Source organism: Tripterygium wilfordii, chromosome 7 (genome assembly GCF_013401445.1).
Source record: "Tripterygium wilfordii isolate XIE 37 chromosome 7, ASM1340144v1, whole genome shotgun sequence".
NCBI lineage: Eukaryota > Viridiplantae > Streptophyta > Magnoliopsida > Celastrales > Celastraceae > Tripterygium > Tripterygium wilfordii.
In genome coordinates, this window is record NC_052238.1 from 2309439 (window position 1) to 2336777 (window position 27339).

The 27339-nt window shown below is 37.5% G+C and overlaps 3 protein-coding genes and 1 non-coding gene across 5 annotated transcripts; 2 read left to right on the forward strand and 2 right to left on the reverse strand.

Moving 5' to 3' along the window:
* The first annotated feature begins 199 nt into the window (after positions 1-199).
* Positions 200-11064, forward strand: LOC120002421 (transcriptional activator DEMETER-like). 2 transcript variants are annotated; one of them, XM_038851199.1, is made up of 23 exons: positions 200-603; positions 757-837; positions 1954-2018; positions 2403-2622; positions 2796-3002; positions 3183-4190; positions 4359-4733; positions 5119-5209; positions 5312-6347; positions 6434-6513; positions 6628-6712; positions 6795-6886; positions 6961-7029; positions 7152-7188; positions 8483-8565; positions 8785-9297; positions 9627-9663; positions 9750-9807; positions 10071-10204; positions 10296-10361; positions 10466-10580; positions 10662-10700; positions 10801-11064. In XM_038851199.1, the coding sequence occupies exons 4-23, from the start codon at positions 2418-2420 to the stop codon at positions 10938-10940; spliced, it is 4470 nt and encodes a 1489-aa protein (XP_038707127.1). In that variant the 5' UTR covers positions 200-603; positions 757-837; positions 1954-2018; positions 2403-2417; the 3' UTR covers positions 10941-11064. The 2 variants fall into 2 exon arrangements, with proteins under 2 accessions (XP_038707127.1, XP_038707128.1); XM_038851200.1 differs by having other exon boundaries at positions 200-579.
* Positions 11065-15634: 4570 nt separating this feature from the next.
* LOC120001928 (putative phytosulfokines 6) lies at positions 15635-16350 on the reverse strand. Its single transcript, XM_038850449.1, has 3 exons — positions 16196-16350; positions 16041-16117; positions 15635-15957 (listed from the first exon to the last, which is right to left on the reverse strand). The coding sequence occupies exons 1-3, from the start codon at positions 16290-16292 to the stop codon at positions 15847-15849; spliced, it is 285 nt and encodes a 94-aa protein (XP_038706377.1). The 5' UTR covers positions 16293-16350; the 3' UTR covers positions 15635-15846.
* Positions 16351-18839: 2489 nt separating this feature from the next.
* TRNAL-AAG lies at positions 18840-18920 on the forward strand. The gene has a single exon. It is a non-coding gene; the product is annotated as a tRNA-Leu (tRNA).
* A 5222-nt stretch (positions 18921-24142) lies between these two features.
* LOC120002433 (arogenate dehydratase/prephenate dehydratase 6, chloroplastic-like) lies at positions 24143-25759 on the reverse strand. The gene has a single exon (XM_038851213.1). The coding sequence runs from the start codon at positions 25634-25636 to the stop codon at positions 24335-24337; it is 1302 nt and encodes a 433-aa protein (XP_038707141.1). The 5' UTR covers positions 25637-25759; the 3' UTR covers positions 24143-24334.
* Between the last annotated feature and the right edge of the window lie 1580 nt (positions 25760-27339).

Genomic DNA, 27339 nt, shown 5'->3' on the forward strand with positions numbered 1-27339 from the left:
GGGCTGCGGCTGGCCTCCGGCCCTCCACAAGTTTAACATGGGCCTTTTGTTCTTATTTTGTAGGGTTATATCTTTTGATCGTGGCCGTTCATCTTCGAAAACAAAGGCGAAAGTGGGATCTTAGAATAACGGTCTAATAAATTAGAAAAATAAATTAATAATTGCTCATTTATGCCCCACCACTAACGGTCTCATTCGGGTCACTATTCTCAAACCCAGTTCCTTGGGCGTGGATCTTAGACTCGGTTCCTCTTCTGGTAATACATGATCCATGAGTCCCAAAACCCAACCGATCCCACCCAGTGTGTCCCACTCTTCCAAAACCTTGATTATCAAGAATCCCACGATCAATTGGAATTGGTGGAGAGAGAGAGCAGCAGCAGCAGCAGTAGCAGTAGAGCCGATCAGTGGTGGCTCAATCTTTCTTTTGCTGCTTTGATTTTCTGTGCAGTAGTAAACTACAGCTAGCAAAACCAGAAAAAAGAGTATTTATCGTTGCCGTGCTTGTTGATTATTCTCTCAGGAGGCGGCAGACGATACTCTTTGGAGCTTTGTGATTGCTGGTTTTCAGAATTCCTGGTACCAGTAGTTAGCGTTTAGACTGTGAGTTATGGATTGTTTCTTTGTTTATTTTTAAACTTTTCTTGTTGAATCCATAAAATCTAGTATATTAATTGTAAGTAGTTGTGTGGACAAATTTGTGTATTGAGTTTCGTGCGTTTGATCATAATTTACTGCACTTCATATTGTTCTCAGTTGCAATTGGTCTGAAGTTGCTGCTCAATTAATTGGGGGAGAAGCATTCCCGTTATTTCATTCTTTCTGGGGGAACTGCAGGTATTTTCCTTAATTTACTTATTTTGTGAGAATATTAGTTAATTTGAGAACAACATTCATGGATTTTTGCTTATCTAAAAACACATTCATGGATACTTCAATTTAAGCCTTAATTTGAGCATTTTCATTGTTTTTATGATCTCTACTCATACAATCTCGGAATTAGGGCTTGGCTACAGTGTCGTCAAACGACATTGATGTAGTTTTGATTGTATCTTCAGTAAATTGGTATTTATATCTTTATTTTTCAGTAAGTTGAGGATGTCATTTTTAGTAAATAGAATAGTAGCTGAAATAAGATCTAATTGGTGTATATAAGATCTGACGACATTGGCCTCGTTTGACCCACAATGGAACACATGCAAACCCCAACCAGGAAATTGGCTCTCAGTGATGCAGTGATAAGACAGCGTACATCTGTCTTTCCCTGATCCCTCCAGTGCCAAATCAAACCTTGCATATCGATGCAAGTTCAGGCCACCACTAGGGCGACTTTTGCTTCTTTTCAGGCCCGTGAACATTGTGCACGAGATTTGTTTACTTGCCTATTATCCAATTTGTTGGGATAAGGCTGCATATATCTGTGTCCTATTCAGACCCCAGCATCCAAAGTAAACCTCGTGAACAGTAGTTGTTTACCATTACCTTAACAAAAAGTATATAACCTTAGCAAGTTTATAACGATAAACTTTTTGTGTTACCTTAGGACATATCAATAACGTGCTGTAATATTTATTGACTCATAAGTATTTGATTTTAATCGTCCTAAACCCTATAGTTTTCCTTAAGAAATTTTTTAATCATGATGTTAGCACAATTTTACAGCTATTTATTGAATCAACCTGATTCCCTTATTGTGAAAATCTTATATATTCCTTTTATATATGCTTTTTGGTCAAAGTGACCTACACAACCCTAATTCTGATGGACGTATCTATTGAAAGCAATTGATATTTGTTGAAAAACAAATTCCTTGAGCTCTAATCAAACCCTCTTACTTCTTCATTGAATTTAGTATTCTTTTAGAGCAGAAACTCTTCTTCTACCTAATTTTAACATTTTCAAAACCCTGCGTATTGACTCTCTTTTGATTTATTTTTTTTTTCCTTTCCAAAGACGAGATCATGCATTCACTGGTGACAACAGATACCCATGATCACAGCAAATGAGGATTTAGTTAGGTATGTTACTTCACTTACTTGTCTGATATTTTTTGCTCTCTTCCTTCTTTTTGAGTATCATTCTATGAGATGTTGATTATCTTCAACTGCACTGTCACAATTTAAGCTCTGTTTTTCTGTTTCTGTTTCACATATCATGCTCAGTTTCTTGTCATGGTTTTTCATTTCTTTTCCGTTCAAATTTTCTGAAATCTGTTACTGAATTTATTGTTATGATTTTTCTGTTTTTTTTTTAAATATACTTTTTAGGAGTATGTGAGTTTATCTTCCAAGAAAACCTTTTTTTAGGAATTCGTTGTTAATCACTGCTTGTATGTACAGTGATACTAATTCAATGGCTTTATATTAATTTTTACTACAATTTTAACATTATATTTTCTCCAGAGGAGAGTGGATGCAATGGAGGACTCAGCAAAGCAGGATTCATGGGTTCCAGTGACCCCTGGAAAAACTTCTCTTGCTCCATTAGAACACGTCTATACTAAAAGGAAGATTAAAAGAAATACTAGTGAGAGTTTTCTTGCGAGGATTCTGCAAAAAGAAATCTGTAGCAAGACATCCACATCTTCCTTGGATGAAAAAGAAGGCTTGAATGGAAACAGAGGTTCGTGTGTTTCAAACTCTTTGTACTTGTGATTTGTTAACATTGTAAGGAGCTGGAAGAGAAGGTATCCACTCAGTTTTAGATGGCATTATCTAGCAGTTTCTTACTCATATAATGGATTATGACTAATGAAGTATTACATCTACTAAAATAATGTGTATATTTGATTGTAGATGAACAACCACAGCATGTAGAAATCCCATCTTGGGTTCCAGAGACCCCTGGAAAAACTTCTCCTGCTCCAGTAGAACACGTCTATATTAAAAGGCAGATTAAAAAAAGTAGTGGGAGTTTTCTTGCGAGGATTCTGACAAAAGAAATCTATAGCAAGACATCCACATCTTCCTTGGATGAAAAAGAAGGCTTGAATAGAAACAAAGGTTCGTGTGTTTCAAAGTTCAAACTCTTTGTACTTGTGTTTTGTTAACATTGTAAGGAGCTGGAAGAGAAGTTATCCACTCAGTTTTAGATGGCATTATCTAGTAGTTTCTTACTCATATAATGGATTATGACTAATGAAGTATTACATCTACTAAAATAATGTGTATATTTGATTGTAGATGATCAACCACAGCATGTCGAAATACCAATTGGTGGGCCCGCTTCGTCTTCACTGGATCGGGGTGTCAATAAACGTAAAAATGATGAGATAAATGTGTTTAAAAAGAAGAAGCGAAGGAAGGCACATAGGCCCAAAGTGGTTGTTGACAGACCCATAGTGGGTGCTAATGGCAAAGTTGTACGAATTCTACAACCTAAGACACCAAAACTTGCAACTCCCAAACGAGTTGGGAAGCGTTTTGGGAAGAAAGGGTCTGACATGACAGTAGACGCTAATTCCGCTGCAAAATCTGCAAAAGCCAGGCGGGTTTTGAAGTTTGATTTTGAAGATTGTCCAGCTGAGGTACAATTTATTGCAGTGGAAGCGGATACTCAACCAGTTCAGAACAATCTGTGGAAAAAATCCACTTTGGTACCAATGGACTGGAGATGTCATGGGCTCAGATCATCTAGGAATTATAACAGACATGCTTATAAGAGTATATTTGGAGCATATTCTAGCCTTAGTATTATCAGAAGACTTGGACTGAATTTTCCAAAAACATGCAAGAGACCAAGGATTCAGAGAAAGCAAAAAGTTTACAGCTCCGTGAACAATAAAATAAATAGTATCGAAATGATGCTATCTGGAAACACATCTATTGTTCAGATGGAAAGGCAGAGATCCAAAAACTTGGTAAGCCTTATTACAACTGCAGAATACAATCGATTGCCATCGGATTGCTTCAGTCTACCTACAAGCCGGAAATTGGCAGTAGTTTTGCCAGAAGTAGAAGCTGATGAGATAAAGAGAATTGATGATCTTGAAAGAATGATTGACAGAATGATGGAAGAACGTAGCCAGAATTTGCTTCAGTCTACTTACAAGGATGCAATGCATGATAGGATTATTTTGGAGAAATTCACTGGACTGCATGCCTCGTCTGTCAATTCAGAAGATACCTATCTTCGACATGAAAGAAGCCCATCCACACTGGATGTGACTGGGAGTACTTTCATTTGTCCTGGTATCTTTTCATAATCCTTTTTGTCCTTTCAACAGTGGTCCTCTTAATAATTCTTTTTTTCTTTTTGCTTCCAAAAAGAACAAAAAATGGAAAATCGTATCAGTTTAATCATTGTGTCAGTTGTATCTCAGTTTAATCTTGAGCAACTTTATTGCGCGATTGATGTAGGTCCCAAGGATGTCTTGCATAAGGAGGAATTTGATTCTTTCATGACGGAGAACCTCCATTATATTGTCCAGCAACTTGAGCGCTTGAATATTAATGATGGAGGCAACCAGCTTATGGTGCAAGAGAAAGATGTACATGGCCTTCAGAGTAAGCCTGGAACAGTCATTCCCTATAAGGAGCCTAAGAAACGAGAAAAGGTAAAAATATATCTTGATCTTAGTGAGATTGAGGAAAGCTGGAATCAGATCATGAAAATGGGGGACTGCAATAGTCAAGATAAAGCAAACGAGCAAACGGCAGAATGGTGGGAACAAGAAAGGAAGGTTTTTCATGGACGTATATTTGCATTTAGTAGCCGAATGCACAAAATCCTAGGTAAAGTCTACATGTATGTTTCCACAACAGTTTATGATGTTTTTATGTCCTGCCTATATATGTATGGGTATTTATTGGCACCTTTTTTTAATGTATATATGCAAATAGCATGCCTTTGGCAGTCCACAAAAAAACTGTTAGAAGCTGCATAAAGCACCCGTGCAAATTTATGATGAATAGACTTCCTAACCTAGCACGACTGCAAACCATATTGATGTACAGTGAAATATGTTTAAGAGACAAAGAAATATAATGCTAATGGTTAGATGTCCATTAATGTTACATAGGCATAGTCTACTCTTTATTTAACCTAGAAAAAATGGATGTGATAAGGGAAATGTGATTAGATGCAAATATTCTAATGGCATGTTTATGACCTTTGTAGGAGATAGACGTTTCAAACAATGGAAAGGTTCGGTTGTGGACTCAGTTATTGGAGTTTTTCTTACACAGAATGTATTTGATCATCTTTCAAGGTAATTCATACATTTGACTAAATTTATTGCCGCAGGGGAGTGCTATACTGCAACACTTGAAAGAAGTTTATTAACAAAAAATTTGATTTATATCCTTGGCAGCTCTGCCTACATGTCACTTGCTTCAAAATTTCCTGCTCAGACAAGGAGTAATCACGAAACATCTTACAAAGATTTGGAGATCAATGAGAGCCAAAAGTTGACACTTGGCGAGCTAGTATGTGATTCACAAGGCAACCGTTATTTTGTCAGTCAACCAGATGAGGATGAAGTAGGTACAAGTCAAGAACCAGAGACTGACACCGTGATACCTCTTATTGAGGAAGAAGGGGCAACTAATGAGAGGAAAGAAAATTGTCATGAACTACAGACTGAAACAGTGATCCCACTTGTTGAGGAAGAAGGGGCTACTGATGAGAGCATAAAGAATATTCAGTTATGGACAGAAGGTGAAAATCAAATGCCAAACTTGAAGATGATGAATGTCTTGCCAGGTACCCATGAATTTCTCTCTTCACATGATTGCAGTGACTCTTCTGAAAATATCCATTATCATTCTGATGTGGGCTTTACTGAGGACATGGAGAGGTCGCAAGCAAAGCATCTAGACTTTGAAAACAATGCAGGCGCAATGGAAAGTACCATCACAAATATGAAAAAACAGCCACCAAATGCTCAAGATGAAGAGATGGTTTTGTGCAACTCTTTAGTGACTCCTGAGAGCAGCTCACTAGAAGAAGTCGCAATTGGAAAGAATTTGCAGATATCTAGCTGTCCACAAGGAGGACCAATAAACTCCCCGTCCGAGAATATGCCAGCATATTCCATCACCAACCCAAAGAAGCCAAGACGCAGAGGAAGAAAGGTGAACTCCAACAAAGAGGGAATTTCTTCTGACTCAAAAGATGTTAAGACAAAAAAGGGTCCTTCAGGAAGGAGAAAAAAGCCGGGTAAAAAAAAACAAGCAGAACCTTTTGACTGGAATAGTTTGAGGACAACATATTCGACTGGCAGACAAAGAGGTAGAGATCAAATGGATTTTGTGGACTGGGAGGCAGTTAGGAGAGCAAAACACAGTGAGGTTGTAGAAGCTATCAAAGAACGCGGCCAACAGAGTATTATCGCTGGACGAATCCAGGTTGGGAAATAAATGAAAGAAATTGCAAATTGAAGTTATTTTCCACTCATGAAACAATTGTTCTGAATATCTCTTTTTGTTTTCAGGACTTCTTGAATCGAGTTGCTGAACTACACGGAAGTATTGACCTTGAATGGTTGCGGGATGTTCCACCTGATGAGTCAAAGTAAGTCTGATGTAAATTTGTAAACACTTCTTCTTGGAATAAAGAATCTAGAAATGACATACAAAATACATATTGTATTGATATCGAAAAATTTGACCCCAAATGTACTTGCAGGAGATACCTGTTGGAAGTACAAGGATTGGGGTTGAAAAGTGTAGAATGTGTACGACTTTTGACGCTTCAACATGTTGCATTTCCTGTAAGATACCAATGAATATGTTTACCACTTATCTGCTTATGAGGTTTGGACAAATTCAAAATCTATCTTTTTCCTCTGTAAGGTTGACACAAATGTTGCTAGGATCACTGTGCGTTTAGGATGGGTCCCTCTAAAACCACTGCCAGATGGAGTTCGTTTACATGAGCTGGAGGAGTAAGCAATTTGTACTATATCATAAAGAAAATTGCTGCTTTTGTCAACTAAGATCTAATGAATTTTGCCTGCAGTTACCCGAATCCGGACACTATTCAAAAGTACCTGTGGCCTCGACTGAGCACCCTTGATCATAAAACATTGTAATCCTAAAATGCCACCTCAAATTCGTTTGTCTTCAATATGCTACTTAATAGAGCAGTAAGATAGATTCGTTTCTGTTATACAACTTTTTTAGCTGAATTGTCATGCTTTCTGAATGCAGGTATGAACTACACTACCAGATGATCACCTTTGGCAAGGTATGGTTTAACAATCTCAGTGACTAGAGCACGAGAGCTCCGCTATTGTTTTAGGATTTTTTTAAATGATATCTGCCCCCATATGGCCATATCTATCTCATGTATGCGAATACTAAGTAAAAATCAGCGCTGAAACATAATGTAATAAAAGCTTAAAGGAGAAAGATGCTAACCTGGCTATTGAGGGACCTAATAATTTTTTTTGGTTATTCATGGTATTTTTTCCAATATGCCTGAAATGCATTTTTTCTTTCCATAAAGTTCATTTCCTGGACAGCTTGTCATTTCTCATTGCAGTATTTGAAAAAAAAGAAGATATTGAGCATATTGATGTCTCTCTGTGCCCACTACCCTGAGATAAATCTGCAGTTATTTGTTTCCTGTTCTTCATCGGTCATGTTGTGAAGCGAGATCAGATATAATATAGTTCTTTGTCTCTACCCAAGGTGACACACATAGCCTTTCTAAGGAGAGTTAGATAGAATATAGTTCATTTTTTATCTTGCATCTAAGACAACAAGTGTAGTGCTGGCCCTACCGTTAAATTGACCATGGTAATCTGCGCACTAACAATGAGCTGAAGAGATGGTAGGTTTGGCAGCATTAACATCAGCCATCTCAGCACTTCAAGTCATGGAAAGCAAAACCACATGCAACTAGAGCCAGCAATCGCTATATAAACCAATCTATCACCTAGCTACAAACCAGGAAGATACCTGATAATTGGGCCAGCAATAACATAGATTGTTTTCCATCATCATCTGACATACTTCCCCATTTCTATAGAACGTTAGAAACAGATTAATGAAACTAACCTGTGACTGAACTGCCAGACTAACCGACTTACCGTTCTGTCCACCAACAAAGAGGAACAAGGTCTCACCTTCAAAGCCACATAACCACATTTCATTGGCCACTACAAGTTGGAGACTACTTAGCAACCTAAACAAATTAGGTGGGAATCAGAGGCATATTGTGCGCTCCAATGCGATTTTGAAACAAAGAGATGGTGTGAATGAAATATTAAAGAACAAGAGTGTAAATAGATTCGTAGAATATATATAGAAGAAGAGACCTGGGGTATATAGCTAGGTTAGCATTCATTTTTTACTTATCCAAAATTACATGCACTTGCTTACATTTGTAACATTTATACTTTTGACTCCGTAACTCTTATGTAGTTGACATTCGCAATGGTTGCCTCATGCTTTGGCATTTAACAGGTCTTTGTGCAGACCAAAAATTTCGAATTGCAACGCTTGTAATGGTTGCCTCATGCTTGTGTGTTTTGTAGGTCTTCTGCACAAAGAAAAATCCAAACTGCAATGCTTGTCCACTGAGGGGGGAGTGCAAACACTTTGCCAGTGCATTTGCAAGGTTTGCATCATCTTGCTACTGAATTTCCTGAACTGTACAATAAAGGATGACTTCATATTTTAAACTTGCAAAATGTGCAGTACCATCAATAACATGTCCACATGCAAAGATAGAAGTAAATCTTTAAGAAATGCTTGTGTGCGTGCGCAGTTTTTGTCCCTTTATTTCATTGAACAGTGAATCTCTTGTATGCTAATTTTATTTTATTTGGAGATGCAGCTCTAGGCTTACCCTACCAGGGTCATCAGACAACAGGGTAGCAGCTGCAACAATGCCTGTAACAGTTGAAAACCCTTATATGGTTTTCAAGCCAGTGTCAGTGTCCCTTATAGAAGCTAATATATTATCAGGATCAGAACACCAACCCAATCTCTGTATACCAATTATTGAAGAGCCATTAGATTCAGATTCAGAACTTGGTGAATCATCTGAACCAGCAGAGCCATTAGATTTAGTATGTGATAAGTCACCTCGGCTGGCAGAAGTTTGTGCAAAATCATTAGAATCTGACATCGAAGATTTATTAAAGGACGATCAGAATGAAATGCCTCCCATCGAAATGGATATGGCAGTGTTCAAGATAAATGTACGAAATGTCGTGCTGCAGGATTGCAACATGATTCTTGAAGATGATGATGTGTCAAAAGCTTTAGTTGCTTTAACTCCAGAAGCAGCTTCTATTCCCACAAGCAAACTAAGGAATGCCAGTCGCTTAAGAACAGAGCATCGAGTGTAAGTTGAGAATGTTTCCATCTACTTGATTGTAGGAAAACTTTGTGAAGTTCCATATGCTTGCTTTAAAAAATCAGAAATTTATATTGATCATCCTACAGACATTACTTAAAAGAATGTGATGCATGTAATTTTTTTTTGATATAATTATGTAAAAGTACTATATTCTTTGAAATTGTTTGTACAGAGAATCATTTAAGAGGATTAGATGAATAACATTTATAGCACTGTGGAATGATCTGGCACATATTGTAATTGCTATTCCAAGAATATTGATTGCAAATGAAATCCTACATGCGGCATGCTAACAGTTTTCTCTTCTCTTGTAGCTATGAACTTCCAGATTCGCATCCTCTTCTAGAAGGAGTAAGTTAAGTTTACATTCTTCTATGCAAGAAGTTGTAATATGCTAACATATGCATTTGAAATTAATTTTATGACATCTGATGCAGCTAGCGAGACGCGTGCATGATGATCCAACTCACTATCTACTTGCTATCTGGACACCAGGTACAGTATAAATAGTTTTCTTTTTCCCCCTAAAAAGGCCAGTTTATTTGAGCCTGGTAAAGAAGATGTTATAAATGATGGATTAGAGTGTCATGAATGGAGCTATCTAAATCAAATTATCCATCTTAAACTGCAAAAGTGTGGCAGATTGGTTATCTAAATCAGATTATCCAAGTCTTAAACCGCAAAAGTGTAGGAGATTGGTTATATGATATCTGTTAGATGCTATTATTCATATTTAATCTTGTGGTGTTCACTTTCAGGTGAAACAGCAAATTCATTTGAACAACCGAAGAAAAGATGCACCCAAGAGTCAGGACTTTGCAATGACCAGACATGTTTTTCTTGTAACTGTATCCGGGAACAAAACTCCGATACCATCCGTGGAACAATTTTGGTAAATAAAATTCTAGAACTTGTCCCTATTGCCGACTTCAATTATATGCATTGCCTATTAAGAATCGACTCGTTGAACAATTCATGGACAGATACCTTGTCGTACGGCTATGCGAGCTAGCTTTCCACTCAATGGAACATACTTTCAAGTTAATGAGGTGAATTAGTCAAATAATCTGATTGCTGAATTATTGGTGTTTCCCATCTTGAAAACCATTGATATTTTTGTATCAAGTATTTGGGTTGCGATGCATGCATGCAGGTCTTTGCTGATCATGAAACTAGTAATAACCCGTTAACTGTTCCCCGGAGATTGATTTGGAATTTACCAATGCGGACAGTGTTCTTTGGAACCTCAACTTCATCAGTGACAAGAGGTAAGTACCGAACTCTTCTAAACTAGTAATGGATCATGGAAACGTTAGATAATTTCTCACAGAATATTTATTGCTCAACAGGTTTATCGACACCGGAAATTCAGTTAAGCTTTTGGAGAGGTATGAGAATTATATTTTTCTTAAAAAAAAAACCTTGGTCAAATTAAGATAAGTTCGTAGATAATTTCTGATATTTACAAAAAAAAATAAACGTTTGCAGGGTTTATCTGTGTAAGAGGATTTGAACGAGAAACCATGACGCCTAGACCTCTCTCAGTTAGATTTCATGTCTCAACTTCTGCATCTATGTCGTCAAAGGCGAAAAGAAATAGAAAGGAAAAGAAAATAGATGAGACATGATAAGCTTGCTCTCCGTTGGTTTTTGCTTCATTGTATCAACGACAAATATTTCGTTTATGCTCCGTAAATCAAGCTTTAGGAATTAGGAATCCGATTTTAGTTTTAAGAAGTTTTGTTTATCAAAGCTAAAATGAAATACATCAAGGGGGTCATAGGTCAAAGCCCACGTAATTCCAAACGTCTTTCTTTATTCACAAGACTTATGCGGCCCATTTTGATGAATTGTGGCCGAGCCCATTTGACCTTTCATTGTAGCCCGGCTTTTAACTATAATAGTATAATCCGCGATTTAAAACAATTAGTTTTTTTTCAAAGCTAGAAAATTTTTTATACGCTGCCGTAAACCCATCTTTGTCGCAAACATCTGCATTTGCCTTAATTCATTAGCATGACAACAATCACAGGCAGCGACACGTGTTCTTGTGATTGCGAATAATCCCTAAACACGTAAATTGCATTATTTACCTAGACCTTCGTTTGGTGGTGGAAGCCACGGCGGATCTCTGTGGGCCTGGCAAGCGCTTCCACGGTTCGAGGACTGAGTCCCTGAATCGGCTCGGGAGGACCTGGCTCCGCCCTCGTCTTGATCTCACCACCGGTGACTTGTCATCAATACCCGACCCTTCCCAGTCCACCACGCAATACTTGCTCCTCTTCAACCCTATTCTGCTGGCTGACTCTGTTTCATCTAGTACAGTTGAAGGTTGAATCAGTTTCTTTGCGTCAGACTCGTCTTCTCCATCTTGACCTGCAATCAACTGCGCCGCTTCGACCAGCATGGATAAACAATCTCTCTTTCTGCTCTCTTTCGCCCGAAACGGTGTCATTTTTCCCCCCTCAGCACCAGCACTACCGGGACATTCGAGTTCCTTTCCGTTATCCACTTTGACATCGTTTTCGTCCGTTACGTCTATCCCGTTGTTATCAATTTCGCAGATCTTCGCACTTCGCTGATCGGATATTATAGATTCTTCCACTTTGTACTCGGAGCTCTTCTCACCGGTCAGAACTTGAACGGAATCCTTGGCTTGCTCGTCGCTGATCTCCAAAGCTTTGTTCTCCACAACGCTACACTCAGTTGACTCAGATTCTTGACTATTCTCCGGCCAAGAACATAATCTCGCATTCAAATCAATTCCAAGCCCCGTACGCTCTTCAAATTCTTCATTTCGACAATTCACGACCGTTTCCGTTGAGGCCTCGAATAGCGTATGAGAGTTGATGAAGTGCAGAATCTTCAGCAAGCACATTTGAGCCTTGGAACATCCATGGCGGGTTTTACTAGGGCAGGAACCCGGTACCTGATCGAGATGGTGAAGTAATCGATGCTGTGTAGCCATTGGTGAAACAAAAAAAGGAATTTACATGTGTTCTTCTTCTTCGCTAACAATACTTTTGAGCTTTAACTGTACTGATCGCCGAATCTCCATGAAAATTGAAACAGAGCTCCTACGAAACAAAAAAAAGTAAGAAATGAACAGTCAATGAGAAGGACAAGTGAAGCAACTGATGCCCGATGGTGTACTCGATCTCATAAAGATAGAGTCTTCGTTCTGTTCTCTTAAAAAAATATTTGGAATTCCAATTGAATACTGATTGGGTGGTAAGTGACGTGGCATAGATGCTGCCATCTCGTACTATACGTGGTCAAGACCGATTGGATATTCGTAATGATTCTGACAAGCAAGATAACCGATGTGACCGAGATTTTTTTTCCCCTTCCTTGGGCACGAGTAGACCTAAACGATATCCTCTGCCTGTAGTTAAGTTTTCTGTTAATATATATATATAGATAAATTAAGTTTTTTTTATCATCAACAATATTATTGATGTATATTCAATTGAAAATTGTAATATTTTCCTAATAAATTTTGATAATGTGAATTAAAGTAAAAAATATATATTTATTAATTTTCGTATATGCTCTTGATGATTATATTTTACGTGGCTAGCTAAGTACAATCATGCTTAATTAACCTTGGTTAGTCCGCTATCCAGCCACAAACGTCAAATTTCAAATGCATTTTATTGGTTAATCGTATAACTAAATACTACTCCCGTTTACTAAAATATAACACAAGTTGACAAATCCAGATTGATTGCACAACTTGCCTAAGTAGAGTGACAGCAAATTTTTTGTACATGAAGGAGATAAATGTCTTTTTACCAGAGACCAAATTACCAAAACCATATAAGAAAAACTCACATCATGCAAAGATTTGAAGGCCAGACATGATGACTCGTGGCTTGCTCAAAAGTCTATTGAAACAGGCTTTGACCGGGAGTGGACCCACTGGATCACGGTAGGGTCTTGCTCAATGAACTCAGCACGTCAATGGACACAGTCCGTGCTTTGCCATGTAGGATTGGGCCGCTTGTGATCCCATTTTTTGGGCTATTGAACTTGCTGACAGGCCCATATTCTTTTTAGCCTTTTATTTCCTTTGGGCTTAATTAGCGACAGAAGAGTTGTATCGATCAAGGCCCATCTAAATATCTACATAAACCAATGCGCGGTTTGAATTTTGACGATGAATTGCGCGACCTGGCTTTAGCGCTTTGCTAAAACTGAACCATACTTGGCAGTTGGCAGAGATCACTGGCGATGCGACTTGCGAGAAGAAGATATGGTGGAAGCTGCTATAATCTACCGTCGCTCGTTATTCGAAGTACTTGATTGTTTTGCTGTTCACTAGTGTAACACTATAATGCAGTGAAGTTGCGTCGTAAATTCTATGGCATGCTCCCTGTTTGACATATTGCGCGCCTGAAACTAAATCGATGAGCAGTTGCAGATTGCAGTGTTTATGAACTTCTACAAATTTGCTCTGTGATTTCTTGATTTAAGCACTGTATGCGAATTTGTTTATTTCCACGTAATAGGTTACATATTTGAGTGTGTTATAACATATAGAAGAACTATATTTGTTGAGTCATTGTTATTTGTTAACAAGAAAATTATCGTTTGAATTGTTTCATTTTCTTAGTAGGAGTATCTTGTAATAAAGTTGCCAGGAATTCCTGTCCAATTGTAGTAGTTTAATTCTTTTTATTTGTTTTCTTAATTCCAGTAGGGTTAGATTACTTTCCTTGTTTCTAGTAGGTTAGTCTTGTTTTTCTGGTGAATTCCACAGCCTTTATGAGCTAAGGTTGCTTGGTTCTTCGTGCTTTACACCTTCCATTGTGTAACCTTAATAGTGTGCTCTTTTTTCTGCGTGTTCTATGGTTGTTAGCAGTCATATATTCCTGAGAAATTTATTTCCTGTATGCATCTGACAAATTATTACATCTGATAAATTGTGTTTCTAATTATGGTTCCTGACAGTTTGTGCCTTCTGTTTAGAGATTTGAATATGCGACATTTTTTTATCCTTAACATCATATGGTAAGATAATTTTCCATGCATTTATAGTTGTTTTGTCTTCTTCAAACTTTCAGGGATCTGTGAGATTCATTATCCATCACGGTCTCCGGATTTCAGCAAGCAAAAGGTTCGTTTCCCATAACGCCATTAGTATCGTCTTTCTGTTTGTAGTGTTGCTTCTGCCACATGCTACGATCAAATGAATGGTGGAAGGTGATAGATGTGTCTGGAATCATTGATGTACGATCGCAATTGAGATAAGTTTTATTTTCTTTAGCTTCTTTCTTGACAGTATTTTTGTGTCAATAGTTTGTTCTTATGAACTACAAGTGAGGGTAGTCTTTGAAGACGTTAAAACAATTACCTTCATTCGGATTTTGCATAACATGTAGAAGAGCTGAACCTATTTTCTGAATACTTAAATTATACTTCATATGTCCACTACTGAAGTTGAGGAATTGCATTGCATATTGCCAGTGCTTACTTTTTATAATTCACAAAAAGAATTGATGAACCTCTTGCATATGTGAGTGAAATGGCAAAATGAGTTTCTGGTTGTTTAATTTGCAATATCTTGGATCCTTATGGTAATTGTAGAATTCAAACCTATTCCTTCCTTTCCATAATTTTGCTTTTTTTACTTTTACGATAATTTGAATTAGCTTGTTTGATTATCTTCGGCTCAATATATCGAGGCCCACTTCCCAACTGTCAAATTAATTGGTCTGTGGGTACTGACATACGGGATAGGGTTATTTCAGTTTGGATATTTGCTCGATGGGTATCGGCATGCAGGGAAAAAAAAGACTTGAGGGGTCTATTCAGATCTTCCGTCTCTCCTGCAGGCAACATAGGCCTAATGGGATGTGACTAAGATAAGTTTTCTCGTATAACTTGTTTCTTTATATTTTCAATAAATGTTCTTCTGATTGAGGAAAGTGTTTGGAGATTATAGCTGTAAATTCCTTCCCCTAACATCTCACTTTAAGTATACATAAAGCAAATAAGATTAACCACTATTCTGACCCTCTTCTCATCCCCAGATGATGTGTTATGTCATTGATCACTTTCGCTTGAGCGGAGTACTTGCATATCATAATGCCTAATTGCTTGTGTTTTGTGTTTCCTTTTCACTTTCCCAATCTTCTTGATAATTGATTTTACTTATTTGATCAGTTTCTCAAGAGCTAGTGTTTAAGATTTTTTATTTAGCTCTATCACATCCCCTTGGAGTTGTTTTCCCTTTTTCTCTCTCAGCAAAAACAAGAATTTCAAAATCTTTCATCCACTTAAAAGGACTCATCTCTATGTTCCCAACAAGACAAGAAAATGATATGCTTGCTAATGTTCATAATTTCATTACCATACAGAAGAATAAACAGGTAGCAGTCATATCTGCAGTAGTGAGATTAGCAGTTGACATAATACCGTCCATCATAGTTGATACTAACTTACTAAGTCCCACCGTGTGATGGTGGATTTAGAAGAATGTCGACTAATATATTCCAATTATAAATAGTGAAATTAGTCTAAGTTGGAACGTCAGGGCTTGTGATGTTGGGTGTAGATGTAGTCCAGGTGAGCCTCTGCCATCATTCTTCTATTGGTGCATTCCTCATCTTCATTGTCACAGACATCCAACCGCATTAGCTGCTGTAAAGTTTTCAAAAACCAAAATAAATAAGTACAGCGTAGAACAGGGTAAAGATAGTTCAAAAGGTGTTTTGGAAGCTTACATGCATTGATTCACTGCTTTCCATTTGTGTGGAATCCGCAGTAATCGTTTGGCTGTGATTTATCACCTCCCCTTGTCCTGCAAAAATTCCATAGCCTCAGTTTTGAACAATAACATGAAACAATAAGAGGAGGAGATTCCAACGAACTGGTTTACCTTGTTTGGTAGCCATCAATCTGGCAGATATTTTTGTGTTTGAAACAAGGAATAGAAGGAATAGGAGGAGAACATTATATTGAAAGCTTTGCTTCATTATTAGAGAGAGAGAGAGAGAGAGAGAGAGAGATATTAAACTGTAGGAATTGTGATGTAGAAGGGGCGCATGATGGATATAAATAGATGAGAATGAGCAAAGCAGTCACTGTGGGTCACATGAAAGCTTTAATAATACAAGCTTGCAGTTAAAATTATGAAACTCTACGCGGGCCTTGCAAACCCCCTTCTGTGACAACACCATTATGGAGGTAAGAAAGAGGGAGGAGTGGACTCTGCTTTGATCATTGTCTTGCATAAAAGAGGTCCACGCATGACTCTAAAATTCAATGTGGTTGACAGTGTCAAAGAAGGTCAACGTTTTGGACATGCCAACAGCTGTTGCCCATCTTCATTCATAATACCCTAGGCACCTGGAAAGTCTAGTTAAATTATGTATGTGAGAAGTCATCATGCAAAAAAGTAGAGCATTTTTAAACCCACAAGACCCAATTGCCTCCCACATGTAAAACAACCAGAATGAGTGGCACCAGCACCTTTGATTCTGTGGCTTTATACCAAACACATACACTCTCTCTCTCTCTCACTTACATGCATGTGGATCTGATAAATAAATAAAATATGTGTGTGTGTGTGTGTGGATGATTAAGGAGAAGCTTGATGAGTGTTAAAATCGTGTCATTTGCAACCTCGGCAGTTTTAGGCTGTATAAACTAAAGCTACTGAAGCAGTTTCTCCACAATACAGAGGTTATGTGCAGTGCCACTCTAGAAATATAGATGTTTGGTGGTCTTTCTCTAGTAGATAATGGGTCATTTTAAAATGAGTCAAAGATTATGCTTCTCTTTTCAGAGAATGTGAAACTTGCAGGAAGAAGAGAAAAATTAATAATTTGTCAATTTTAGTTTGAATTCTTTGAAGGAGTATATGCCATTGCATATTCCAATCCTCCTGCTAATACACTTGATATGTTGAACGATTTGCTCTGCCGGACTCAAGACAGATTTGATTATAAAAATTTGTCTGATATCTTATGAGAAGCCTTTAAGACATGGTTTATATGCTTTATTTATGTCATTTATTGGTTGTGGCATTGGAAAATACAGTATTGAAGGTCTTCAATCTCTATATTGTTTTAGTTCAACTTGGAATATGTATGCGCACATATCAATTACTCCTTTTTGACCCCTTCTATGAGTGAAGGTTTGTGCAAGACGTGCTTTTGCTTATACTTGATATTCCCACAACTTTTCTTTTCTTTTTTCATCAAAATGGTAGAGGGTATATATTCTATATACATAGTGGATTATCATACGTGTTCAACAATGTCATTTGATGTTTGTAAATTGTACTAGCAAACCAATAAGATAGATTCCCCTTGTATGTAACTACTTTGAGCCATTTTTCTTTGCACGATCTTTCTGTATTGACCCAAATATCAAGGTGTTGTTTTGGCTCCCAGTCTGCTCACTTGAAACACTTTGATAATGCTGATTAATGTTAGTTTTAATTTAAACTGAATGTGTGAGAAGGGCAGAGCAGAAACGTGAATTGCATGTCTGTTATTAAGATGATGGGGAAACAGAGAAAACATTTTAAGTCCTCATTTCCCACTAGTTTTGGCTTTTTCTTTGCTTTATATACCTTTTTCAGGATTGCATAGTGCAACACGGAATATGTCTTCTAAGGTTGCCTTTGGCATTGGAGCTTTTAGAGAGACTGAGGCCTACTTTTTGCAAGATAAGATGCTTTGTGTCCGGCTTTTTATTGCCTATGTTTGGTTTAAAACATCAAAGGTATGTGGAGTTAAATAGTGCTCTGGGTATTCAGTTTGAAAATGATTACTCTAAAATACAACACCAAATTCTGTATTGTGATTATATTTAGCAGTATATATTGATTACATAGCTATATAGATATGGTCAATATTATCTTAAGGCCTTGTCTTCTGCTGTGACCTGTTATTTTCTTCTCTTTTCTTTTTATACTAAGCTGCCGTGACCCGTTAATTATTATTGAAGATCGTAGTGAAGCCAATCTCAGTATCTGCTGATGTTAGAATTCAACACAATTGTGCTGTCAAATACAATTAGACCTCCCAGTTTTATAGGTTCCTGTTGTTAATGCTAGATGTTTAGTGGTAATTAGTCTTGTCCAAGTCATTAATTTAATGGGCTGATTGATTTGTTTAGTGGATCATATTTGATTGGAAATGTTTTTTTTTTCTTTTTTCCCCTCTTAAAGGAGCAATCATCGCACTAGATAGATATTTCTGGGGAATTCGTCCTTTTACATGCCATGGTGGCATGGATGGAGTAGCAAAGAAAAGCATTTTCTTCAGTGACATTGAGGGGCCCGTGAAATGCCAGGAGACAATGGTGTCCGGTGGATATGAATCTTCGTACACTAATTGGACTGAGGTAGAAGTCGACATAATTAATGAAAAACCATGACAGTTCATGTCAATTCGCACTGTCCTGTTCCCACCATGTGAGAATATGATAGACGCCAAAAGCGATATGGAATAATTGGGTGCGATAGAGCAAAGCCACGTCAAAATTTATGAACGTAACAACTCAGCAAGCAAGTTGAGATGGCCGAGTTGGTCTAAGGCGCCAGATTAAGGTTCTGGTCCGAAAGGGCGTGGGTTCAAATCCCACTCTCAACACAACTTTTTTTAAAAAATATTTAAGCCCAGGCCCAATAATATCTATTCAGAGCCCATGCCCTTAAGGCCCAAATTTTATAGCAAGATATTCCTCAGTCCAAATAGATTTTTAAAGCCCAGGCCCAATAATAGCTGCTCAGAGCCCATGCCCTTAAGGCCCAAAATTAATAGCAAGATATTACTCAGCCCAAATAGTTTTACTTAAAAGCCCAATAATCACAGAACCTTAAAAGTAAACACCACCGCATGGTTATTTTCAATGTTTCATACCCGCCGCCATGCTTTCGTCACGTATTAAGAGACTATTCATGCTAGCCCATGGATTCCTCAACCAAGATTGGGCTCTATAATCATGCCAATTGCCAAACCACTCTTGGGCAGATAATTGGGCCTCTTAAACACTTCGGCCCTTGCGAAATTTGGGTCTGAACGTTGACAAGATTAATATCACCGTGGTCCATGGGGCCTATTTGGCCCATTAATGATCTCGCCATATTGCTCATTTACTTGATTGTCTCTTCGTCTTTCATATCGGCTATGGAAGTACGGATCTTCCTTTTGTCAAAATTGGGAACTGAACAATTATTCAATGCAGATAAATTGGGCCTCGTGACACTTGGGCCTTTTCAAAATTTGGATCTGAACAACGACAACGACAACAGAACAATATTCATGTCACATCATCCATGGGCCTAGTGGGCCCGTTAATGATTACGCCATGTTGAGTCGTTGACGATAGAGCTCCATTACCTCTTCGTCTTTCATATCAGTTGGGGGTCCTCAGGGAAGTGCCGACTGCCGAGTGGAGATCTCAAAATTTTCTGTTAAAACAGTGCCTAATTTAAATAGGAAGGCGCATGATGTGATAGAATTCAGGTTTTAATTTGAAGAATTTGAGAAATATAGAACAAAAAGATATGGGAAGTAAAAGAAGGAGGTGAGAATTTAAAATTTTGCTGACGCTTATAAATCATATTATTAACTTACACTAAATGGATATGTGATTTTTTATAAATCAAACAATTCCACGTGTAACGTTCCATGAGTTTGAGGTCTTTGCCTTGGAAAGGAGATGGAGCTGCCTGATTTTGTGTTCTGGGTGTCACGTGTTTGGTCAGCTGGGCTGGTCTGCCTGTATTGGGTCTTTCAAAAAAAAAGAAGAAGAAGAGAGGTGCATTATGTGTTGAGCAATGGCTTCATTCACAAATAAATAAATTTCCTCAAGTACTTAAGAATTTGAGGTCACTAACACTCCTCAACTAATCTTGATTTAGACCTCTAGTTATTATCACACACTGCCCCTGATGTCCTGAATGAGATCATCAATTGGATTTGACAACTAATTAGCCACCAACAAATGTCTTATGGATACATTTGTTCGACCGACATAGAGTCGAGACTTAGGTTAAGTTTGGGAGGAAAGTTCTCAATGACTGGATAGGAGGAGAGGATGCGCCGATAATAAGAAAAATTATAAATTTATATTGCAACCCTCTTCAACCGTACCATTCTCAATCACTTTGAATCTTCATCCGAAACTTAACCTTACACTAAATATATTGCATTACGTATTTCCAAATCATCAATTATAAAAGAAAATTAATGTGAACAGAAATGTAAATAGAAATGACATTTAACTAACGTGACTCCGATATTCCAATAACAATTAAATCTAAATGTGAAAAAGACTGAAAGCAGTATATACCATATGGTCGGTTGACTAGATCCGTTTCCAACAATAAATTAGTAATTAGGCATGGGCACAACTCCACCTAACGCCACATATCTCATCACGCACTCTCTTCCCTTACCAAACCCTCTTAACTCGATTTTTGTGAAGGGAGTGGAGTACCTTTCAACCACTAATTAGTAATTAGGCATCAGCATAACTCCACCTAACACCGCATGCCTCGTCACGCACCCTCTTTCCTTACCAACCCTCTTCTCCTCCCGACCCCCTCTATTTTTGTTTTATTAATTTCATTGATTTATAATCACTAATATGTTACTAATTAATTTCATGACATCATCGTTCTCTCACAAAAGTTTATATAAGCTTATCTTTTATACATTCGATACGGATCTACACTCAAATCATCATACCCGCATGTAACTGTTTCTCACTTGATGATAATATAAGTTTGGTCAAAACTCATGGCACAACACCCAAGATATATATTGCTCTCAATGATAATTGAATTTAGGATTTTTCGAGTTTACGTGATTTGATCTCATAAAACTTTATCATTCTAATGATTAGGGTTCGAATCCTCCCTCTTCATTAAAAAAAAAAAAAAAAAGATTTGGTTCGTTGGTTGGTGTAAAAGCGGGAAACGCTGAGTTGAAAGTTGAAACTCGTATTGTAATTCAATTTTCAACAGCAACTTTTGACAATTGATTTTTAAATAATTGGACATGGTTGGTACGGAAGCTCCATAGGTTACACGTCACATGTCCTTTTTATTATTATATTTTTATTTTGTAAATTTGTCTATTAATACCAAACAAAAACGTACACCACGTCCAAAATAACAGTCCACACAAGCAAAAACTCCTACAAATACAAAGTGACAAACACATGCTTGTTGTTTGTTGATGTTATAAATCGGATACTTCGTAAAAGCATCGCATAAATTACACTAAACAATTCAAAAATGTTTCGTCATTTTGGGTATGGTACCCATTCGATCGTGATCATAGATTTTTAGTCAGCTAGACATGGAAAACTCCTTCAAAATGAGAGCACAAATATCATCACTACAAATAGGTTGGCATGTAACCTCATGGGACAGAACGAGCATTAATCAAGACAAAAAATTCAGTCCTTCAAATGTGATTTTATCCTCCCTAGCTCCCTATTATAATTAAGAGCATCTCCAATAATGTGTTTCCCCTGTTTTAGCAAAGAAAAATCTATTACATCCATTATTTTAATATTTTCTAAAATAAAATAATAATTTTACGATAGAGATTGAGAGGAGAGAGAGAATACAATGTTGCTACACATTCTAGCAACATTCATTTTAAAAGCATCGTAGCAATGTGTGACACTTATTTATTGGATGTAATGACCTTTTTAGAATGAATATATGTTGTTGGGTTTTGATCATTATGAGAGAATATATTAATTTTTTTGATAGGATAGGCATACCCCAATTTGGGTACCCTTTGAGGTGATACCATAGTTTTTAAACCAAATTTGCGCATCGAACTGTCAATGCAGAAGGGTTTCAAAGTTCAATCGTTATGATGGGGGTTGAACCGCGAGTTTTTAATAAATATTTATCCTTTAATAGTTATACACTATATATCAAGTTAGATGAGCATGCATGTACAATTCAGCCTTAATTTTCTGTAAAAAATTACCAAATTCTATAGCAATAAGCAAATCAAATAAACAATTCATAAACCAATCACAAAATCCAAATTCATTAACAAAAATAAAATATTTTTGTGTCCATCGAAGGTAAATTACATATTTGGCCTCACAATTCATTAACAAAAATAAAATATTCTTTGTTTTTAAGTCATTTTACAATACATACGGGTTTTCTTTTAATCCACCTAGTCACGGGTCGTCGGGTTTTTTTGGTTAACCCGAGGTTTGTCACGGGTTAATGCACAAACGATATTTTTTCAACAAAAAACCACCAATACGATCGATTCATGGGTTTCACGGTCCGACCGACAGGTCGGTCCGAGTTTAAAAACTATGGGTGATACCCATTGGATTAAATGAAAAATGAAAAAAATGGTATCCAAAATGGATTTCCTCCCATTTTTTAGTTCACATTGGAGATGCTTTAATAATACATACATATATATACACAAACACATCAAATTAACAATGAGTGCCAAATGGTTTTCACATCCTTTTCATTATTATATTTTTATTTTGTAAATTTGTCTATTAATACCAAACAATAACGTGCACCACGTCCAAAATAACAGTCCCACACACACAAGCAAAAACTCCTACAAATACAAACTGACAAACACATGTTTGTTGTTTGTTGTTTGTTGATGTTATAAATTGGATACTTCCTAAGAGCATCGCATAAATTCAACTCAACAATTCAAAAATGTTTTGTCATTTCAGGTTTAAGGACTGTAAAATATTTTCTTTAAAAAAACCTTCTTAATTAGAAAACATTAGATCTTTATTTATAAATCACATGATGACTTACACTTAACCGATATAAATATAAATCTTAACAGTTCATTATCTTCGCTTAATACAGCTACAACATGTACAAAAATAACCGTCCACACTAGCAAAACTCCTACAAATAGAAACTGACAAACACAGTGTTGTTTATTTTCTCACAACTTATTATTACCACCCCATCTAAAATTAGTAAGCAATGGCCAAATATGACTAGTTTTATTTACTAGAATGGGAGAATATATAGCTATGTAATAAAGTGAATATAGTATCATATATATCCGTCAAGTCTTCCCACTAAAAAAACACTAGATAATTTGTCAAAAGTAAAAAACGAATATACCATATTAAAGTAAAAGTGTGGTACCCATTCGATCGTAATCATAGATTTTTAGTCAGCTAGACATGGAACAAATATCATCACTTCAAATAGGTTGGCATGTAACATCATGGGACAGGACGAGCATTAATCAAGACAAAAAATTCAGTCCTTCAAAATTTCAAATGTGATTTTATCCTCCCTCCCTCCCTATTATAATTAAGAGCATCTCCAATAATGTGTTTCCCCTATTTTAACAAAGAAAAATCTATTACATCCATTATTTTAATATTTTCTAAAATAAAATAATAATTATACGATAGAGAGAGGGGAGAGAGAATATAACGTTGCTACACATTTTAGTAACATTCATTTCAAAAGTATCGCAACAATGTGTGACACTCATTTATTAGTAACATTCATTTCAAAAGTATCGCAACAATGTGTGACACTCATTTATTAGGTGTGATGATCTTTTTAAAATGAATGTCGTTGGAATCTTTATCATTGTTGAGAGAATATATTAAATTTTTTTGATAGGACAGACATACCTCAATTTGGGTACCCTTTGAGGTGATGATACCCATTGGATTAAATGAAAAATGAAAAAATGGTATCCAAAATGGATTTCCTCCCATTTTTTAGTACACATTGGAGATGCTTTAATAATACATACATATGTATATATACACACAAACGCATCAAATTAACAATGAGTGCCAAATGGTTTTCACATCCTTGTACGTAAGAGCCACCCATATATTCAAGCATTCATTTTCCTGTTGTTGGTCTGTCCATTCATTGATGAATTAAAAATTACAAAAAAAAAATAAAAATAAAAAAGGGAATGCTTAAATCATATTCCCCTGCTGTTTGTGCAAACTGCAAACACTGATTTTTTTTGGCCTTTAATTCAATAAACGGTGAATACTAGTCATCCCTCGAAGGACACCATGGGGTCATGTCCATAGGATAACTCCCCAGCACCCTCAAGAAAGACGTGAACTCCTGCACCTCCGCCAACGCGTTCTGTGCCCTCACCTCCGCCATTGACGCCTCGAAATCAACATAAAACATGTACTCGAAGTGCTTCGCAGTACCGACATTGGCGTCGTCCACCAGCCTGATCGGGCGGTTCCGGTGCGGCCGAGACTCTATCTTCGTCAAGCTTATGTTCCGGAAAGCAAAAGCTGAGAGCACCTTGAAGAGCACGCTCGTGCCTTTGTCGTGCGCGAACACTATGCTTGTCTTGAATGGCCGATCTGTTCGGGGAATAATTGGCTCCCTGGCTAGCATCACGAACCGAGTCACGTTGCTGGAGTCATCGTGGATCCCATCTGCGAGAATCTGCATACCGTAGAGCTCGGCGGCGCGTGCGCTAGCGATTGCGGCGGTGTCTCTCAAATTGTTGGTGGCGATATACTCTGCGGCTCCGGCTGTGTCGTCTACAGCCTCCCGTGCAGCCTGGAGGCCGAGTTTGGTGAGTGTGTGCTCACATTGGGCGAGTGCTTGGGGGTGAGAAATGACTCGAGTGATGTACTCTTTCCGAACTCCAGGGAGAGCGAGGAGGCAGTGGTGGACAGGTAGTTGGACCTCGCCGACGATGTGCAGCCTGTGGCGGAGGAGTAGATCGTAGTTCCGATGAATAGAACCGCCGAGGGAATTTTCAACAGGCAGCACAGCACGGTCAGCAATCCAGAGCTCCACAGCCTGGAAAGCCACTTCAAATTGGTCGCACGGAATGGCCTCACAGTTCGGATAGGCCTTCCCTGCCGCCGCTTCAGAGTATGCACCGGGGACTCCCTGATACGCCACGCGAAGCTTAGATCCGTGCATAGGCGCCGGAGAGAGATCCGTAATTGATAACGGCTTCTGCGGCTGGGACGCCGGCGGTCCGCTGTGGCTAGTAGCAGCATCGATCGGTATAAGATTGAGGTTCTCCACCGATGTCTTGTGACCATTGACGGAAGCAACGTGGTCAGCTCCTCCGGCTCCGCCACTAGACTTGTCGGTGGGCTGCTCTAAGGAAACCACCTTGCTGGAAAGGATGGCGCAGGAGCTCTGCCAATCAGCTCGGTTATAACCGATTCCATTAGGGAACTGGACGGAGTCAGATCTAAAAACGCAATGAACGGCTAGCCGCACCGGTGAGCAGGCTCCGGTGAACTTGTGCGGGCTCGTCCTCACTAAGGAATTAAGATTGTTAGTATAAGGAGGAGAAATAGTCTGCATCTTGAAACTTTTTTGGTAATTTTTTGTGTGGTTCAGAACAAAAAAAAAAAAATGGAGCTAAATAGCTATGGAATCTCAAGCTTGGAGTTCTCTGAATTACTAGAGAAAGCCAAGCTGAGGAGTTTGAGGAAGTTAAAGGGGGTTTATATATGAAGAAATGGAGTAGAGGGATTGTTGAGGGAGTGGTACGTGTGTGGTTTGGTCAATCTCACACCTACCCCCGCTCACCATCCCTTACTGCCTTTTGCATAATTATTTTATTTCTATTAACACTTTCTTAATTTCTTTAATACAAATAGGCTCGTGTTTTTTTTATCAGTCCTTCCAAATTCCAATTTCCCATTAACTAGTCTGACAGAGCCCACGAGGCCCTGGACGGCAGAAAATGCACAATATTAAATAAATATATTATTGCTTATATGTGCATATATCCGGAATCATGAATATATGAATCTACTCTTTTTGGTTTTTTTGAAATACCTACAGGTCATATACACGACGTTAAGTTATTCATAATGGATGAAAAATTACCCGAATCTTAAACCCCTGGTGAGAATGAAATCCTGAACCAATCAATATATGCCAATGTCCCATCATCCGAGGTAATTAAGGTATATGCTTACCTGATTAACGTATATATTCGACGTAGTAGTATCGTATTCATCTTCAACGAATCATTGAATTGAGTCTTTCTTAAGTGAGTTTATTATCATTTCGATGTTTTAGAATTTAGATACCGGACTAAATAATGTTTATTTACAGGAGAAAAAAAACGTTTATTTCGTATATAAAATAATCCCATTCATTATATGTATACATGTATATGTATAGGTGTTAAAAGAGTCACATGGAAATCAGTGGGCCTTGCAACCCGCTGGGAGCACCTTTTTCTTGGGCCCTATTATCTTTTCCTCCACAATTTTGACACCTCAATGTCATCCATTTGTCAAGTGATACACTAAACTTGACACACACACACCCAGAAAAATAGAATAGGACCAATTGGTGATTTTGAAATTGTTATACTTGTCCATTCAACACGATTATTATACTTGTCCATTCAACACGATTATGTGATCCATTCCTAACAGTAATTTCATGGGAAATGTGGCGGTTGGTTCGTCATTTTATTTTATCTTTTCGAAATGCCTAGAATGTCCCTACCAATTAAGTTAGTGCGGCATAAATAATAAGCTTTAACTGCAGAACTTTTAAATTATTCTCTGAAATTAGTTCGTCTCGGACTTCCTGTGGACGTGAATCATACGTGAAGTGTATTTGTTTTTATATATACTTCAAGAAATAGACATTGAAATAATACCAAATATTATTTTATTATTTTATATATACATATATATGTATTCAGAAATTTTCCTATACGCACCACTTTTTAAGGGTGTGAATGAGTGAAATGACAAGTGAAACACACTGTTTTGGGTTTCACGTGTTTCAAATCAATTGTGAAAGCATAAGTGTGTATTTGAAGTGCGCATATGAGAATTCCTCTATTGAGGTTGTTGACAGGCCATGAAAGACCAAGTAATTTTTGTACAACTCGGGTAATGCATTCTATGGAGCTTTCTTTGACTTAACCAGAAGTTTCTCAAGTATGAACCTAAAAAAGATACCTCCCTTTTCTTCTTTTTCCCAGTTTGTAAACATCTACTTTGGGATTTAAGAGAACAAGGGTAATCTCTACTATA

Coding starts and splice junctions, on each gene's coding strand:
- LOC120002421 (XM_038851199.1), top strand. CDS start 2,418: ATGGAGGACTCAGCAAAGCAGGATTCATGGGTTCCAGTGACCCCTGGA. Junction 9,298..9,626: donor TTAAGAACAGAGCATCGAGT/GTAAGTTGAGAA, acceptor CTTCTCTTGTAG/CTATGAACTTCCAGATTCGC. Junction 9,664..9,749: donor CGCATCCTCTTCTAGAAGGA/GTAAGTTAAGTT, acceptor CATCTGATGCAG/CTAGCGAGACGCGTGCATGA.
- LOC120001928 (XM_038850449.1), bottom strand. CDS start 16,292: ATGAAGCAAAGCTTTCAATATAATGTTCTCCTCCTATTCCTTCTATTC. Junction 16,118..16,195: donor ATTGATGGCTACCAAACAAG/GTAAACCAGTTC, acceptor GAATTTTTGCAG/GACAAGGGGAGGTGATAAAT. Junction 15,958..16,040: donor AAAGCAGTGAATCAATGCAT/GTAAGCTTCCAA, acceptor AAAACTTTACAG/CAGCTAATGCGGTTGGATGT.
- LOC120002433 (XM_038851213.1), bottom strand. CDS start 25,636: ATGCAGACTATTTCTCCTCCTTATACTAACAATCTTAATTCCTTAGTG.